Genomic DNA, 21,040 nt, shown 5'->3' on the forward strand with positions numbered 1-21,040 from the left:
GTATTGCAGCACACAGATAGTGTAAAGCAGCAGTTGTATTGCAGCACACAGACAGTATAATGCAGCAGTTGTATTGCAGCACACAGACAGTATAATGCAGCAGTTGTATTGCAGCACACAGACAGTGTAAAGGCCAATGCATACACATAATATTTTCATGAGATTACAAGTCTCACCTCCTCTTGTGACAGTGCCAGTGCCATACTTTTATTTCAGGGATACTCAGGGAGGGAATTTGGCGTAAATAAAGAACTTTCCAGTTTACTTCTACTGTAAGACTTACACCTTTCTCTTTCCATTAGATCTGAGGTAGGCTCTGGAGTGTGCACGTCTCAAGCACTATTTGTATAACATTGTTGCAAACTACGCTGCTATTTATACAATTGCTGCTCTATCTAAATCATGAAAGTTAATCTTTGACTACCACATACCTTTAAAAATGACTGTCCTTTGTATAAATCATCAAGTAACAAACAATGATGCTTATACTAAACTATAAGAGCCAAAGCTGAATATCTGACGTAATGTGTGTGTGAATAAGCAGAATGACTAGATGCTACTTTATTCTAAACTTAGGTTTAGCATTGCACTGGGGTGTTTATCGCACATATTTGTGACTACATGTATCTTGGGCCTTTTTAACCTAAAAAGTAGAAACCACTATGTGTGTTAATTGGCTAGTATAGATAATAAAGTGTTCAGCCCCGACCAGGAGACACCCAACTATCCACTGAATGGCTAATATAGCTAATAAAATGTACAGCACTGAACAGGAGACAAATCAGTGCCTGCTGATTGGCTAGGACAGATAATAAAGTTTCCAGTCCTGACCAGGAGACAAATCAGTGCCTGCTGATTGGCTAGGACAGATAATAAAGTTTCCAGTCCTGACCAGGAGACACTTCAATGTCCTTTGATCGGCTAATATAGATAATAAAATGTCCAGTCCTGACCAGGAGACACTTCAATGTCCTCTGATCGGCTAATATAGATAATAAATATCCAGTCCTGACCAGGAGACACTTCAATGTCCTCTGATCGGCTAATATAGATAATAAATATCCAGTCCTGACCAGGAGACACCTAAGTGTTAATGTAGAGAGTAAAGCGTATCCAGCACAAAACATCCTAACATTTCATATACCATTTCTTAGTTTTCTTTAATTATTTCTTATTATTTAGATCACAGAGATGAAGAGCTCCCAACCCTTCTTCATTTCTCTGCAAAATACGGACTTAAAAATGTAACAGCTTTGCTTCTAACTTGTCCTGGCGCCCTGCAGGCCTACAGTGTGTCCAATAAACATGGAGACTTCCCAAATAACATGGCAGAAAAGTATGGCCACAAGGACCTGCGGCAGTTTATTGACGAATATGTGGTAAGATTCCTAGTTATAATTTATCATTTATTCATTAGTTGTATTAAGTGGTAAGGTTCCTAGTTATTATATGTGTTATTACATAGTTATAATATGTGGTAGGTTCCTAGTTATTATATGTGTTATTACATAGTTATAATATGTGGTAGGTTCCTAGTTATTATATGTGTTATTCTATAGTTATAATATGTGGTAGGTTCCTAGTTATTATATGTGTTATTACATAGTTATAATATGTGGTAGGTTCCTAGTTATTATATGTGTTATTACATAGTTATAATAAGTGATAGGTTCCTGGTTATTATATATGTTATTACATAGTTATAATATGTGGTAGGTTCCTAGTTATTATATGTGTTATTACATAGTTATAATATGTGGTAGGTTCCTAGTTATTATATGTGTTATTACATAGTTATAATATGTGGTAGGTTCCTGGTTATTATATATGTTATTACATAGTTATAATATGTGGTAGGTTCCTGGTTATTATATGTGTTATTACATAGTTATAATATGTGGTAGGTTCCTGGTTATTATATGTGTTATTACATAGTTATAATACGTGGTAAGGTTCCTGGTTATTATATGTGTTATTACATAGTTATAATAAGTGATAGGTTCCTGGTTATTATATGTGTTATTCTATAGTTATAATACGTGTTAAGGTTCCTGGTTATTATATGTGTTATTCTATAGTTATAATACGTGGTAAGGTTCCTGGTTATTATATGTGTTATTACATAGTTATAATAAGTGATAGGTTCCTGGTTATTATATGTGTTATTCTATAGTTATAATACGTGGTAAGGTTCCTGGTTATTATATGTGTTATTCTATAGTTATAATAAGTAGTAAGGTTCCTGGTTATTATATGTGTTATTACATAGTTATAATAAGTGATAGGTTCCTGGTTATTATATGTGTTATTCTATAGTTATAATACGTGGTAAGGTTCCTGGTTATTATATGTGTTATTCTATAGTTATAATAAGTAGTAAGGTTCCTGGTTATTATATGTGTTATTACATACTTATAATATGTAGTAAGGTTCCTGGTTATTATATGTGTTATTCTAGAGTTATAATATGTAGTAAGGTTCCTGGTTATTATATGTGTTATTACATAGTTATAATAAGTGGTAAGGTTCCTGGTTATTATATGTGTTATTACATAGTTATAATATGTGGTAAGGTTCCTGGTTATTATATGTGTTATTACATAGTTATAATAAGTGATAGGTTCCTGGTTATTATATGTGTTATTACATAGTTATAATAAGTGGTAAGGTTCCTGGTTATTATATGTGTTATTACATAGTTATAATATGTGGTAAGGTTCCTGGTTATTATATGTGTTATTACATAGTTATAATAAGTGATAGGTTCCTGGTTATTATATGTGTTATTACATAGTTATAATAAGTGATAGGTTCCTGGTTATTATATGTGTTATTCTATAGTTATAATAAGTGGTAAGGTTCCTGGTTATTATATGTGTTATTCTATAGTTATAATAAGTAGTAAGGTTCCTGGTTATTATATGTGTTATTCTAGAGTTATAATAAGTGGTAAGGTTCCTGGTTATTATATGTGTTATTACATAGTTATAATATGTAGTAAGGTTCCTGGTTATTATATGTGTTATTACATAGTTATAATAAGTGATAGGTTCCTGGTTATTATATGTGTTATTCTATAGTTATAATACGTGGTAAGGTTCCTGGTTATTATATGTGTTATTCTATAGTTATAATAAGTGGTAAGGTTCCTGGTTATTATGTGTTATTCTATAGTTATAATATGTAGTAAGGCTCCTGGTTATTATTTGTGTTATTCTATAGTTATAATACGTGGTAAGGTTCCTGGTTATTATATGTGTTATTCTATAGTTATAATACGTGGTAAGGTTCCTGGTTATTATATGTGTTATTACATAGTTATAATAAGTGATAGGTTCCTGGTTATTATATGTGTTATTCTATAGTTATAATACGTGGTAAGGTTCCTGGTTATTATATGTGTTATTCTATAGTTATAATACGTGGTAAGGTTCCTGGTTATTATATGTGTTATTACATAGTTATAATAAGTGATAGGTTCCTGGTTATTATATGTGTTATTCTATAGTTATAATACGTGGTAAGGTTCCTGGTTATTATATGTGTTATTCTATAGTTATAATAAGTAGTAAGGTTCCTGGTTATTATATGTGTTATTACATAGTTATAATAAGTGATAGGTTCCTGGTTATTATATGTGTTATTCTATAGTTATAATACGTGGTAAGGTTCCTGGTTATTATATGTGTTATTCTATAGTTATAATAAGTAGTAAGGTTCCTGGTTATTATATGTGTTATTACATACTTATAATATGTAGTAAGGTTCCTGGTTATTATATGTGTTATTCTAGAGTTATAATATGTAGTAAGGTTCCTGGTTATTATATGTGTTATTACATAGTTATAATAAGTGATAGGTTCCTGGTTATTATATGTGTTATTCTATAGTTATAATATGTAGTAAGGTTTCTGGTTATTATATGTGTTATTACATAGTTATAATATGTGGTAGGTTCCTGGTTATTATATGTGTTATTCTATAGTTATAATAAGTAGTAAGGTTCCTGGTTATTATATGTGTTATTCTAGAGTTATAATATGTAGTAAGGTTCCTGGTTATTATATGTGTTATTACATAGTTATAATAAGTGATAGGTTCCTGGTTATTATATCTGTTATTCTATAGTTATAATACGTGGTAGGGTAAGGTAAGGTAGTAAGGTTCCTGGTTATTATATGTGTTATTCTAGAGTTATAATATGTAGTAAGGTTCCTGGTTATTATATGTGTTAATATATGTGTTATTCTATAGTTATAATAAGTGGTAGGTTCCTGGTTATTACATGTGTTATTACATAGTTATAATATTTGGTAGGTTCCTGGTTATTACATGTGTTATTACATAGTTATAATATTTGGTAGGTTCCTGGTTATTAAATGTGTTATTCTAGAGTTAAAATATGTGGTAGGTTCCTGGTTATTATATGTGTTATTCTATATAGTTATAATAAGTGGTAGGTTCATGGTTATTACTTGTGTTATTACATAGTTATAATATTTGGTAGGTTCCTGGTTATTACTTGTGTTATTACATAGTTATAATATTTGGTAGATTCCTGGTTATTACATGTGTTATTACATAGTTGTAATATTTGGTAGGTTCCTGGTTATTATATGTGTTATTACATAGTTATAATAAGTGGTAAGGTTCCTGGTTATTATATGTGTTATTACATAGTTATAATATGTGGTAAGGTTCCTGGTTATTATATGTGTTATTACATAGTTATAATAAGTGATAGGTTCCTGGTTATTATATGTGTTATTACATAGTTATAATAAGTGGTAAGGTTCCTGGTTATTATATGTGTTATTACATAGTTATAATATGTGGTAAGGTTCCTGGTTATTATATGTGTTATTACATAGTTATAATAAGTGATAGGTTCCTGGTTATTATATGTGTTATTACATAGTTATAATAAGTGATAGGTTCCTGGTTATTATATGTGTTATTCTATAGTTATAATAAGTGGTAAGGTTCCTGGTTATTATATGTGTTATTCTATAGTTATAATAAGTAGTAAGGTTCCTGGTTATTATATGTGTTATTCTAGAGTTATAATAAGTGGTAAGGTTCCTGGTTATTATATGTGTTATTACATAGTTATAATATGTAGTAAGGTTCCTGGTTATTATATGTGTTATTACATAGTTATAATAAGTGATAGGTTCCTGGTTATTATATGTGTTATTCTATAGTTATAATACGTGGTAAGGTTCCTGGTTATTATATGTGTTATTCTATAGTTATAATAAGTGGTAAGGTTCCTGGTTATTATGTGTTATTCTATAGTTATAATATGTAGTAAGGCTCCTGGTTATTATTTGTGTTATTCTATAGTTATAATACGTGGTAAGGTTCCTGGTTATTATATGTGTTATTCTATAGTTATAATAAGTGGTAAGGTTCCTGGTTATTATGTGTTATTCTATAGTTATAATATGTAGTAAGGTTCCTGGTTATTATATGATTTATTCTAGAGTTATAATAAGTGGTGAGGTTCCTGGTTATTATATGTGTTATTCTATAGTTATAATATGTGGTAAGGTTCCTGGTTATTATATGTGTTATTCTATAGTTATAATAAGTGGTAAGGTTCCTGGTTATTATATGTGTTATTCTATAGTTATAATATGTGGTAAGGTTCCGGGTTATTGAGGTTCCAGGTTATTACATGTGTTATTTTATAGTTATATTAAGTGGTAGGTTCCTAGTTATTATATGTGTTATTTTATTATTTCATAGTTATAATATGTAGTAAGGTTCCTGGTTATTATATGTGTTATTCTATTATTACATAGTTATAATATGTAGTAAGGTTCCTGGTTATTATATGTGTTATTCTGTTATTACATAGTTATAATATGTAGTAAGGTTCCTGGTTATTATATGTGTTATTACATAGTTATAATATGTAGTAAGGTTCCTGGTTATTATATGTGTTATTCTGTTATTCTATAGTTATAATATGTGATAGGTTCCTGGTTATTATATGATTTATTCTATAGTTATAATAAGTAGTAAGGTTCCTGGTTATTGAGGTTCCAGGTTATTACATGTTTTATTACATAGTTTTAATATTTGGTAGGTTCCTGGTCATTATATGTGTTATTCTATAGTTATAATAAGTGGTAAGGTTCCTGGTTATTATATGTGTTATTCTATAGTTATAATAAGTAGTAAGGTTCCTGGTTATTGAGGTTCCAGGTTATTACATAGTTATAATAAGTGGTGAGGTTCCTGGTTATTATATGTGTTATTTTATAGTTATAATATGTGGTAGGATCCTGGTTATTATATGTGTTATTCTATAGTTATAATAAGTGGTAGGTTCCTGTTTATTACATGTGTTATTACATAGTTATAATATTTGGTAGGTTCCTGGTTATTACATGTGTTATTACATAGTTATAATATTTGATAGGTTCCTGGTTATTACATGTGTTATTCTAGAGTTAAAATATGTAGTAGGTTCCTGGTTATTATATGTGTTATTCTATATAGTTATAATAAGTGGTAGGTTCATGGTTATTACTTGTGTTATTACATAGTTATAATATTTGGTAGGTTCCTGGTTATTACTTGTGTTATTACATAGTTATAATATTTGGTAGATTCCTGGTTATTACATGTGTTATTACATAGTTATAATATTTGGTAGGTTCCTGGTTATTATATGTGTTATTACATAGTTATAATATGTGGTAAGGTTCCTGGTTATTATATGCGTTATTACATAGTTATAATAAGTGATAGGTTCCTGGTTATTATATGTGTTATTCTATAGTTATAATAAGTGATAGGTTCCTGGTTATTATATGTGTTATTATAACTATAGAATAACCAGGAACCTATCACTTATTATAACTATGTAATAACACATATAATAACCAGGAACCTTACCACATATTATAACTATGTAATAACACATATAATAACCAGGAACCTTACCACTTATTATAATTATGTAATAAGTGGTAAGGTTCCTGGTTATTATATGTGTTATTACATAGTTATAATATGTGGTAAGGTTCCTGGTTATTATATGTGTTATTACATAGTTATAATAAGTGATAGGTTCCTGGTTATTATATGTGTTATTCTATAGTTATAATAAGTGATAGGTTCCTGGCTATTATATGTGTTATTATAACTATAGAATAACCAGGAACCTATCACTTATTATAACTATGTAATAACACATATAATAACCAGGAACCTTACTACATATTATAACTATGTAATAACACACATAATAACCAGGAACCTTACTACATATTATAACTATAGAATAACAGAATAACACATATAATAACCAGGAACCTTACTACATATTATAACTATGTAATAACAGAATAACACATATAATAACCAGGAACCTTACTACATATTATAACTATGTAATAACAGAATAACACATATAATAACCAGGAACCTTACTACATATTATAACTATGTAATAATAGAATAACACATATAATAACCAGGAACCTTACTACATATTATAACTATGAAATAATAAAATAACACATATAATAACTAGGAACCTACCACTTAATATAACTATAAAATAACACATATAATAACCTGGAACCTCAATAACCTGGAACCTTACCACATATTGACACTTATTATAATTATGTAATAACGCATATAATAACCAGCCCTTTTTAGGGCTAGAACATCAGTCGTTTTTTTTTTTTTGCCTGTCTAATTTTGACTGTGAAACATCACTCTTCTAGTGTAATCTAATTGCAGTTGCCTGCCTGCAGTGCCACCACGCATATCTGTTGTAACAGTAGTGTAATTTAAAAAAAAACAAAAAACTTTTTTGACTGTGAAACATTAGTCTGCTAGTGTAATCTAATTGCAGTTGCCTGCCTGCCAGCGTGTGTGCCAGGCCCACTTGCCAACTAGTGCCACCACTCATATCTGTTGTAACAGTAGTGTAAATTTTTTTTAAAAAAACTTTTGACTGTGAAACATCAGTCTGCTAGTGTAATCTAATTGCAGTTGCCTGCTTGCCAGTGTGTGTGTGCCAGGCCCACTTGCTAAATGCCACCACTCATATCTGTTGTAACAGTAGTGTAAATATTTAAAAAAAAAAAAAAATTGACTGTGAAACATCAGTCTGCTAGTGTAATGTAATTGCAGTTGCCTGCCTGCCAGCGTGTGTGCCAGGCCCACTTGCCAAGTTCCACCACTCATATCTTTTGTAACAGTAGTGTAAATTTAAAAAAACAACCTTTTTTACTGGGAAACATCAGTCTGCTAGTGTAATCTAATAGCAGTTGCCTGCCTGCCAGCATGTGTGCCAGCCCCACTTGCCAACTAGTGCCACCACTCATATCTGTTGTAACAGTATTGTAAAAAATTTTAAAAAAAACTTTTTTGACTGTGAAACATCAGTCTGCTAGTGTAATCTAATTGCAGTTGCCTGCCTGCCAGTGTGTGTGCCAGGCCCACCTGCTAAGTGCCACCACTCATATCTGTTGTAACAGTAGTGTACATTTTGTAAAAAAAACCTTTTTTGACTGTGAAACATCAGTCTGCTAGTGTAATGTAATTGCAGTTGCCTGCCTGCCAGTGTGTGTGTGCCAGGCCCACTTGCTAAGTGCCACCACTCATATCTGTTGTAACAGTAGTGCAAATTTTGTAAAAAGAAATTTTTTGACTGTGAAACATCAGTCTGCTAGTGTAATGTAATTGCAGTTGCCTGCCTGCCAGCGTGTGTGCCAGGCCCACTTGCCAACTAGTGCCACCACTCATATCTGTTGTAACAGTAGTGTAAATATTTTTTTAAAAAACATTTTTGACTGTGAAACATCAGTCTGCTAGTGTAATCTAATTGCAGGTGCCTGCCTGCCAGTGTGTGTGCCAGGCCCACTTGCTAAGTGCCACCACTCATATCTGTTGTAACAGTAGTGTAAATTTAAAAAAAAAAAGTTTTTTGACTGTGAAACATCAGTCTGCTAGTGTAACCTAATTGCAGTTGCCTGCCTGCCTGCCAGCGTGTGTGCCAGGCTCACAGCGTATACTGTGCCCACTTGCCAAGTGCCACCACTAATATCTTGTTTAATAGTAGTGTAAGTGTACATTTAAAAAAAATGACAGGCAGAGGCAGGCCACCCCGCAGGTGTCGTCGTGGTCGTGGTGCTGTGATTCCCTTTGGCCGTAGAATAATGCCCAGTGTTCAGAGGCCACATCCCATGAACTCGAAAAGTTCTGAGGAGGACATAGTTGACTTTTAACACAGGACACCCAATCTTCTATAGCTTCCGCTCTGAACCTTGACGCACCATCCTCCTCCAGCTTATCTTCGGGCACCTCTCAAGTTACCACCACTCGTCCGCCTGCCGCCACCACCAACACTAGCACCACAGCCGCTTCACTTGATGTGTCAGAGGAGTTTTTTACACATCAGTTGGAAGAAATGAGTGATGCGCAACCATCAATGACAGAGGATGTAGATAACAGTGATATGCCTCAGTCAGGCAGCATTACAGACATGGACGTACGGTGTGATGATGATGATGTTGTACCCGCTGCTGCTTCCTTTGTTGATTTGTCAGATACAAGTGAAGCGGTTGATGATGATGATGCATCCGTGGATGTCAAGTGGGTGCCTGCTAGAAGAGAAGAAGAACAGGGGGAAAGTTCAGATGGGGAGACAGAGAGGAGGAGAAGGAGACGAGTTGGAAGCAGGGGGAGGTCGTCGCAAGGAGCTAGTGGCACAGTCAGACAGCATGCATCGGCACCCGGGGTCAGCCAGACAGCACGCCAATCAACGCATGCTGTTGCCAAAACCAGAATGCCGTCATCACAGAGCTCAGCAGTGTGGCATTTTTTTTTGTGTGTCTGCCTCTGACAACAGCGATGCCATTTGCAACCTGTGCCAAAAGAAACTGAGTCGTGGGAAGTCCAACATCCACCTAGGTACAACTGCTTTGCGAAGGCACATGATTGCACATCACAAACGCCTATGGGATCAACACATGAGTAGAAGCAGCACACAAACTCAAAGCCGCCATCCTCCTCCTGGTCCAGCATCTTCAGCCACGTCAACCACTGCTGTCCTCCTTGCCCCCTCTCAACCATCCGCCACTCCGTCTCTCTTCCGGAGCAGTTCCTGCTCATCTGCCCACAGTCAGGTGTCTGTCAAGGACATGTTTGAGCGTAAGAAGACAATGTCACAAAGTCACCCCCTTGCCCAGCGTCTGACAGCTGGCTTGTCTGAACTCTTAGCCCGCCAGCTTTTACCATACAAGCTGGTGGAGTCTGAGGCACCGCAGTGGAAGGTACCTGGTCGAAATTTCTTTCACAAAAGGCAATCCCCAACCTGTACTCGATTGTGCGAAAGGAAGTAATGGCATGTCTGGCACACCGTGTTGGGGCAAGGGTCCATATGACCACTGATAGCTGGTCTGCAAAGCATGGTCAGGGCAGGTATATCACCTACACTGTGCATTGGGTAAACCTGCTGACAGCTGCCAAGCATGGAATGCGTGGCTCTGCAGAGGAGGAGTTGGTGACACCGCCACGACTTGCAGGCAGGCCTGCTGCCACCTCCTCTACTCCTCCTACTCCATCCTCTTCCATAACCTCCTCGGCAGAGTCCTCTTCTGCTGCTGTGTCTTGCTCCACAGCAACGGCACCCCCCCAGCTCCGCAGGTGCTATTCCACATCCCGGAAACGGCAGTGTCATGCCGTCTTGGGATTGACTTGCCTGAAAGCAGAGAGTCACACCGGACCAGCACTCCTGTCCGCCCTGAATGCACAGGTGGATAAGTGGCTGACTCCGCACCAACTGGAGATCGGCAAAGTGGTTTCTGACAACGGAAGTAATTTGGTGGCGGCATTGAAATTGGGTAAGTTGACACATGTGCCGTGCATGGCACATGTGTGTAATCTGATCGTACAATGCTTTGTGCATAAGTACCCAGGCTTACAGGACGTCCTGAAGCAGGCCAGGAAGGTGTGTGGCCATTTTAGGTGTTCCTACACGGCCATGGCGCACTTTTCCGATATCCAGCGGCGAAACAACATGCCAGTGAGGCGCTTGATTTGCGACAGCCCGACACGTTGAAATTCAACACTCCTAATGTTTGACCGCCTGCTCCAACAAGAAAAAGCCGTTAACGAGTATTTGTATGACCGGGGTGCTAGGACAGCCTCTGCGGAGCTGGGAATTTTTTTGCCACGTTACTGGGCGCTCAATGCCTGTAGGCTCATGCGTCCTTTTAAGGAGGTGACAAACCTAGTCAGTCGCACCGAAGGCACCATCAGCGACATCATACCATTTGTTTTCTTCCTGGAGCGTGCCCTGCGAAGAGTGCTCGATCAACCCGTAGATGAGCGTGAAGAGGAAGAGTTGTGGTCACCATCACCACCAGAATCTGCCTTATCAGCATCGCTTGCTGGACCTGCGGCAACGCTGGAAGAGGATTGTGAGGAAGAGGAGTCAGAGGAGGAATGTGGCTTTGAGCATTAGGAGGAAGACCAACCACAACAGGCATCCCAGGGTGCTCGTTGTCACCTATCTGGTACCCGTGGTGTTGTACGTGGCTGGGGGGAAGAAGATACCTTCAGTGACATCACTGAGGACGAGGAATGGGACATGAGTAGCTCGGCATCCAACCTTGTACAAATGGGGTCTTTCATGCTGTCGTGCCTGTTGAGGGACCCTCGTATAAAAAAGCTGAAGGAGAAGGACCTGTACTGGGTGTCCACGCTACTAGACCCCCGGTATAAGCATAAAGTGCCAGAAATGTTACCGAATTACAACAAGTCGGAAAGGATGCAGCATTTCCAAAATAAATTAAAAAGTATGCTTTACACAGCATATAAGGGTGATGTCACAGCACAACGTGAATCTAACAGGGGAAGAGCTGAAAGTAATCCTCCGACTCCCACGACCACGCCGGCAAGGACAGGACGCTTTACAGACGTGTTGTTGATGGAGGACATGCAGAGCTTTTTAACTCCTATGCATCGCCACAGCCCTTCGGGGTCCACCCTCAGAGAACGACTCGACCGACAGGTAGCAGACTACCTCGCCTTAGCTGCAGATCTCGACACTCTGAGGAGCGATGAACCCCTTGACTACTGGGTGTGCAGGCTTGACCTGTGGCCTGAGCTATCCCAATTTGCGATAGAACTTCTGACCTGCCCCGCTTCAAGTGTCCTGTCAGAAAGGACCTTCAGTGCAGCAGGAGGTATTGTCACTGAGAAGAGAAGTCGGCTAGGTCAAAAAAGTCTAGATTACCTCACCTTTATTAAGTTGAATGAGGGATGGATCCTGAAGGGACTGACAGTGGGCGATACATTTGAGTAAAAAAGGCCTAATGAGATGAGCTGCCTTGGGCTACAAATGGTACACACGCTGCTGTATTTTATCTTCCAATGCCGGATGACTTGCGTGACTTATCCGCCACCAACTAGGGTTCAAGCCGCAATGTTTAAGGGCACTTTCTGCCTGGGAAACAAACATCAATTTTTCTGGCCACTGCTACAGCAGCGGCTGCAACAATACCTATTTTTTCAGGCATGTGTACATGCCAAATTTTTCTGGCCTCTGGTGCTGCACTGTGGCTTCAAAACCAAAACCAAAAAAAAGACACTTAACAGGATTAAACTGATAGCAATAGTACTACTTAACACACCACTCCTATCTGGTGGCACATTAGATTGCACGCGCAGTGCCCCAAATTTTAAGTAGAAGGACCGACCAAACATCTTTTTCCATCTCCCGGTTCCTAAAATCCATGCCATATACACATCCCCTGATAGGGGACACCACAGTGGAAGGTACCCGTCCGAAATTTCTTTGCACAAAAGGCAATCCCCAACCTGTACTCGATTGTGCAAAAGGAAGTAACCTTACCATGGGTCCCAAACCGCACGTCTTGTAATTCTCTGTCTGGGAAATTATATATATCTATCAAATCTATCTATTTATCTATCAAATCTATCTAACTATCAATTGTATCTATCAAATGTATATTGCATCTATTGATCTATATAATCTATGCATCTATCTATCAAATCTATCTATCTTGTGGCCGGACAGTTTTGTGACAGCCACTTATGTTTCGACCAAATGTCCGTCGGCCAAATGTCCGTCGGCTAAAAGTCCAGCCACGATTGCACGCGCAGTGCCCCAAATTTGAAGTAGGAGGACCGACCAAGCATCTTTTTCCATCTCCCGGTTCCGAAAATCCATGCCATATACACGTCCCCTGGCGCCGCAACTGCCTCTGGGAACCTTACCATGGGTTACAGACCGCATGTCTTGTAATTCTCTGTCTGGGAAATTATATATTTATCTATCAAATCTATCTAACTATCAATCGTATCTATCAAATGTATATTGCATCTATTGATCTATGTAATCTATGTATTTATCTATCAAATCTATGTATCTCGTGGCCGGACTGTTTTGTGACAGCCACTTGTGTTTCGACCAAATGTCCATCAGCCAAATGTCCGTCGGCCAAATGGCCGTTGGCTAAAAGTCCGGCCATGATTGCACGTGCAGTGTCCCAAATTTGAAGTAGGAGGACCGACCAAGCATCTTTTTCCATCTCCCGGTTCCTAAAATCCATGCCATATACACCTCCCCCGATAGGGGGAGTAACAGGTATTAAACTGATCAGAATAGTACTACTTAACACACCACTCATATCTCGTGCCACAGTAGATTGCACGCGCAGTGCCCCAAATTTGAAGTAGGAGGACCGACCAAGCATCTTTTTCCATCTCCCGGTTCCTAAAATCCATGCAATATACACCTCCCCCGATAGGGGGAGTAACAGGTATTAAACTGATCAGAATAGTACTACTTAACACATCACTCATATCTGGTGCCACAGTAGATTGCACGCGCAGTGCCCCAAATTTGAAGTAGGAGGACCGACCAAGCATCTTTTTCCATCTCCCGGTTCCTAAAATCCATGCCATATACACGTCCCCTGGTGCCGCAACTGCCTCTGGGAACCTTACCATGGGTCCCAGACCGCACGTCCTGTAATTCTCTGTTTGGAAAATTATATATCTATCAAATCTATCTATTTATCTATCAAATCTATCTAACTATCAATCATATCTATCAAATGTATATTGCATCTATTGATCTATGTAATCTATGTATCTATCTATCAAATCTATCTCGTGGTTGTGGAAATGGACTGTTTGCGGTTGTTTGCGATGCGTTACACGGGGAGTTTGGTCTGTCACTGTGAAGCGGGCGTAACCCTTACACTACCTGATCAATACAACATCATACCTGATGTTTTAAAGCACGTTATTCCAAACAATTTAGGAATGTTAGGTGATTTATGCCCTTTATGGATTAAAACCAGACTCTGCATCAACTATGTAATTTTCCGTGGGAGTTTTGCCATGGATCCCCCTCCGGCATGCCACAGTCCAGGTGTTAGTCCCCTTGAAACAACTTTTCCATCACTATTGTGGCCAGAAAGAGTCCCTGTTGGTTTTAAAGTTCGCCTGCCTATTGAAGTCAATGGCGGTTCGCCCGGTTCGCCGGTTCGCGAAAAGTTGCGGAAGTTCGAGTCCGCCGTTCGCGAACCGAAATTTTTAATTTAGGTTTGCGACATCACTAGTTAGAATATGTGTTATTCTATAGTTATAATAAGTAGTAAGGTTCCTGGTTATTATATGTTTTATTCTATAGTTATAATAAGTAGTAAGGTTCATGGTTATTATATGTGTTATTCTATAGTTATAATAAGTGATAGGTTCCTGGTTATTATATGTGTTATTACATAGTTATAATAAGTGGTAAGGTTCCTGGTTATTATATGTGTTATTTTATAGTTATAATAAGTAGTAAGGTTCCTGGTTATTATATGTGTTACTCTAGAGTTATAATATGTGGTAGGTTCCTGGTTATTATATGTGTTATTCTAGAGTTATAATATGTGGTAGGTTCCTGGTTATTATATGTGTTATTCTATAGTTATAAGTGGTAGGTCCCTGGTTATTATATGTGTTATTCTAGAGTTATAATAAGTTGTAGGTTCCTGGAAATTATATGTGTTATTACATAGTTATAATAAGTGGTAGGTTCCTGGTTATTGCATGTGTTATTACATAGTTATAATATTTGGTGTGTTCCTGGTTATTACATGTGTTATTTTATAGTTATAATATGTGGTAGGTTCCTGGTTATTATATGTGTTATTCTAGAGTTATAATATGTGGTAGGTTCCTGGTTATTATATGTGTTATTCTATAGTTATAATACGTGGTAAGGTTCCTGGTCATAATATGTGTTATTACATAGTTATAATATGTTCCTGGTTATTATATGTGTTATTCTATAGTTATAATATGTGGTAGGTTCCTGGTTATTATATGTGTTATTCTATAGTTATAATATGTGATAGGTTCCTGGTTATTATGTGTTATTCTATAGTTATAATATGTGGTAGGTTCCTGGTTATTATATGTGTTATTCTATAGTTATAATATGTGGTAGGTTCCTGGTTATTATATGTGTTATTCTATAGTTATAATATGTGGTAGGTTCCTGGTTATTATTTGTGTTATTTTATAGTTATAATATGTGGTAGGTTCCTGGTTATTATTTGTGTTATTTTATAGTTATAATATGTGGTAGATTTCTGGTTTTCAGAGGTCCCCTAAGAATGCTCCTGATGTTACTGCGCCCGAAACTAGACTGGTTTTGATGATAATCTGTTTATATCTACTATGCAGTCAAATCAACTGGCCTGTGTACATTTATTTTTACTTTTACAGCACTTAATACTTGAATAAAACCTTTTGTAATAGAATAATTAAAGCCCCACATTCCTTTTAAATCAATATCAAACAACGGCAGGATTATATTCTGGTTAGTTCCTCATTGATTTGGCAAGAAATAATTAATAGCTACCTGTTAGTAAAGACTTTGTAAGCCAGTTCCTATAAATAGGATTGGATTTTCCATTATAGACAGTAATTGTAATGTTTTAAAGGAACAAAATCAGGGTCCCCATGACAGTTTCCCCTGTGGCAGCCAAAGGTTTAATCCAAAAGTTAAAACTTAAAAGGTAATTTCCCTTTACTCATCTATGTGCTTATTATTTTACTTGTATATAAGAATAGACCAGTGATTGTTGAGTATTTTATTATTGCTCTTTGTGTCCCTTTAGTTGTAATTTCAGCTATAGATATTGATGCGTACATTACAGTATGCGATCGGGTATGTGCACATTATATAATGTGATTGGGTATGTGCACATTACAGTATGCGATCATGTTTGTGCATATTATAGTATGCGATCGGGTATGCGCACATTACAGTATGCAATAATGTTTGTGCATATTACAGTATGCGATCGGGAACGCGCACATTACAGTATGCAATCACATTTGCGCATATTGCAGTGCAATCAGGTATTCGCACATTACAGTATGCAATCATGTTTGCGCATATTACAGTATGCGATCAGGTATGCGCACATTACAGTATGCTATCATGTAAGCGCATATTCGAGTATGCGACCGGGTATACGCACATTACAGTATGCTATTATGTAAGCGCATATTACAGTATGCGATCGGGTATACGCACATTACAGTATGCGATCATGTTTGTGCATATTATAGTATGCGATCGGGTATGCGCATATTACAGTATGCAATCATGTTTGCGCATATTACAGTATGCGATCGGGTATGCGCACATTACAGTATGCAATCATGTTTGTGCATATTACAGTATGCGATCAGGTATGCGCACATTACAGTATGCTATCATGTAAGCGCATATTCGAGTATGCGATCGGGTATGTGCACATTACTGTATGCAATCATGTTTGCGCATATTACAGTATGCAAACTGATCGGGTATAGGCACGTATGCTATTATGTAAGCGCATATTACAGTATGCGTTCGGGTACACGCACATTACAGTATGTAATCATGTTTGTACATATTACAGTATGCGATCGGGTATACACACATTACAGTATGCAATCATGGTTGTGCATATTACAGTATGCGTTCGGGTATACGCACATTACAGTATGTAATCATGTTTGTGCATATTACAGTATGCGATCGGGTATGCGCACATTACAGTATGCTATCATGTTTGCGCATATTACAGTATGCGATCGGGTATGCGCACATTACAGACTGCTATCATGTAAGCGCATATTACAGTATGCGATCGGGTATACACACATTACAGTATGCTATTATGTAAGCGCATATTACAGTATGCGATCGGGTATGCGCACATTACAGTATGCAATCATGTTTGCGCATATTACAGTATGCGATCGGGTATACGCACATTACAGTATGCAATCATGTTTGTGCATATTACAGTATGCGATCGGGTATGTGCACATTACAGTATGCAATCATGTTTGCGCTTATTACAGTATGCAATTATGTTTGCGCATATTACAGTATGCGATTGGGTATACGGACATTACAGTATGCAATCATGTTTGCGCATATTACAGTATGCGATCGGGTATACGCACATTACAGTATGCAATCATGTTTGTGCATATTACAGTATGCGATCGGGTATGCGCACATTACAGTATGCAATCATGTTAGCGCATATTACAGTATGCGATCCGGTATACGCACATTACAGTATGCAATCATGTTTGTGCATATTACAGTATGCGATCGGGTATGCGCACATTACAGTATGCAATCATGTTTGCGCTTATTACAGTATGCAATCATGTTTGCGCATATTACAGTATGCGATTGGGTATACGGACATTACAGTATGTAATCATGTTTGTGCATATTACAGTATGCGATCGGGTATGCGCACATTACAGTATGCTATCATGTTTGCGCATATTACAGTATGCGATCGGGTATGCGCACATTACAGACTGCTATCATGTAAGCGCATATTACAGTATGCGATCGGGTATACACACATTACAGTATGCTATTATGTAAGCGCATATTACAGTATGCGATCGGGTATGCGCACATTACAGTATGCAATCATGTTTGCGCATATTACAGTATGCGATCGGGTATACGCACATTACAGTATGCAATCATGTTTGTGCATATTACAGTATGCGATCGGGTATGCGCACATTACAGTATGCAATCATGTTTGCGCTTATTACAGTATGCAATCATGTTTGCGCATATTACAGTATGCGATTGGGTATACGGACATTACAGTATGCAATCATGTTTGCGCATATTACAGTATGTAATCGGCAGTGTTACCTCTAAGGCCAGTTTTGTGAGCACCCTAGTAGTTAAACAGTTAATAAGTGAACCACACTTTGCAGCCTGCATTGTTTAGTGTTGGCTAAATGCTCTATTTAACTGTTTCACAGCTGAGCCGCTCACAAAACTGGCCTTAGAGGGAACACTGGTGATCGGGTATGCGCACATTACAGTATGCAATCATGTTTGCGCATATTACAGTATGCGATCAGGTATGCGCACATTACAGTACGCAATCATGTTTGCGCATATTACAGTATGCGATCAGGTATGCGCACATTACAGTACGCAATCATGTTTGCACATATTACAGTATGCGATCAGGTATGCGCACATTACAGTACGCAATCATGTTTGCACATATTACAGTATGCGATCAGGTATGCGCACATTACAGTACGCAATCATGTTTGCACATATTACAGTATGCGATCAGGTATGCGCACATTACAGTATGCAATCATGTTTGCGCATATTACAGTATGCGATCAGGTATGCGCACATTACAGTACGCAATCATGTTTGCACATATTACAGTATGCGATCAGGTATGCGCACATTACAGTATACAATCATGTTTGCACATATTACAGTATGCGATCAGGTATGCGCACATTACAGTACGCAATCATGTTTGCACATATTACAGTATGCGATCAGTTATGCGCACATTACAGTACGCAATCATGTTTGCACATATTACAGTATGCGATCAGGTATGCGCACATTACAGTATACAATCATGTTTGCACATATTACAGTATGCGATCAGGTATGCGCACATTACAGTATACAATCATGTTTGCGCATATTTTAGTATGCGATCGGGTATGCGCACATTACAGTATGCAATAATGTTTGTGCATATTACAGTATGCGATCAGGAATGCGCACATTACAGTATGCAATAATGTTTGTGCATATTACAGTATGCGATCAGGTATGCGCACATTACAGTATACAATAATGTTTGTGCATATTACAGTATGCGATCGGGAATGCGCACATTACAGTATACAATAATGTTTGTGCATATTACAGTATGCGATCAGGTATGCGCACATTACAGTATACAATAATGTTTGTGCATATTACAGTATGCTATCGGGAATGCGCACATTACAGTATGCAATAATGTTTGTGCATATTACAGTATGCGATCGGGAATGCGCACATTACAGTATGCAATCACATTTGCGCATATTGCAGTATGCGAACATCACAGTATGCAATCACGTTTGCGCATATTACAGTATGCAATCACGTTTGCGCATATTACAGTATGCGATCAGGTATGCGCACATTACAGTATGCAATCATGTTTGCGCATATTACAGTATGCGATCGGGTATGCGCACATTACAGAATGCAATCATGTTTGCGCATATTACAGTATGTGATCGGGTATGCGCACATTACAGTATGCAATCATGTAAGCGCATATTCGAGTATGCGTTCGGGTATACGCAAATTACAGTATGCTATTATGTAAGCGCATATTACAGTATGCAATCGGGTATACGCACATTACAGTATGCAATCATGTTTGTGCATATTACAGTATGCCAACGGGTATGCGCACATTACAGTATGCTTTCATGTAAGCGCATATTACAGTATGCGATCGGGTATACGCACATTACAGTACGCTATTATGTAAGCGCATATTACAGTATGCGATCAGGTATGCGTACATTACAGTATGCTATCATGTAAGCGCATATTCGAGTATGCGTTCGGGTATACGCAAATTACAGTATGCTATTATGTAAGCGCATATTACAGTATGCAATCGGGTATACGCACATCACAGTATGCAATCATGTTTGCACATATTACAGTATGCGATCGGGTATGCGCACATTACAGTATGCAATCATGTTTGCGCATATTACAGTATGCGATCGGGTATGCGCACATTACAGTATGCAATCATGTTTGCGCATATTACAGTATGTGATTGGGTATGCGCACATTACAGTATGCAATCATGTTTGCGCATATTACAGTATGCGATCGGGTATGCGCACATTACAGTATGCAATCATGTTAGCGCATATTACAGTATGCGATCCGGTATACGCACATTACAGTATGCAATCATGTTAGCGCATATTACAGTATGCGATCGGGTATGCGCACATTGCAGTATGCAATCATGTTTGCGCATATTACAGTGTTAGATCGGGTATCTGCAGGGGGCGGGATTGCACAAGCAGTTCACCAGAACTGCTTGTGCAATGTTAAATGCCGACAGCGTATGCTGTCCGCATTCAGCGATGTCTGTCGGACATGATCCGCTGATGATGTCAGACAGACACTTGGTAAATCTGCCCCTATATATCAGTATTTAAGTGCCGCATTACAAAAGGTATGTGCACACAATAAATGTTTATATATGCACAGTATATATCAGTAATTAAGTGCTGCATTACATAAGGTCTGCACACACAATAACTGTTTATATATGCACAGTATATATCAGTAATTAAGTGCTGCATTACAAAAGGTCTGCACACAATAAATGTTTATACATGCACAGTGTATATCAGTAATTAAGTGCTGCATTACAAAAGGTCTGCACACAATAAATGTTTATACATGCACAGTGTATATCAGTAATTAAGTGCTGCATTATAAAAGATCTGCACACAATAAATGGTTTATATATGCACAGTGTATATCAGTAATTAAGTGCTGAATTATAAAAGGTCTGCACACAATAAATGGTTTATATATGCACAGTGTATATCAGTAATTAAGTGCTGCATTACAAAAGGTCTG

The 21,040-nt window shown here is 37.5% G+C and overlaps 1 protein-coding gene across 1 annotated transcript in view; it reads left to right on the top strand.

The window, feature by feature from the left end:
- The window catches only part of PIK3AP1 (phosphoinositide-3-kinase adaptor protein 1), a 399,421-nt gene that overhangs the window by 207,937 nt on the left and 170,444 nt on the right, over window positions 1-21,040 (top strand). The window contains exon 7 of the mRNA XM_053691876.1: window positions 1,183-1,379. Coding sequence (XP_053547851.1) covers window positions 1,183-1,379 — 197 coding nt within the window. The remainder of the gene's footprint in view (window positions 1-1,182; window positions 1,380-21,040) is intronic.

The sequence above is a fragment of the Bombina bombina genome, chromosome 9, assembly GCF_027579735.1.
Source record: "Bombina bombina isolate aBomBom1 chromosome 9, aBomBom1.pri, whole genome shotgun sequence".
NCBI lineage: Eukaryota > Metazoa > Chordata > Amphibia > Anura > Bombinatoridae > Bombina > Bombina bombina.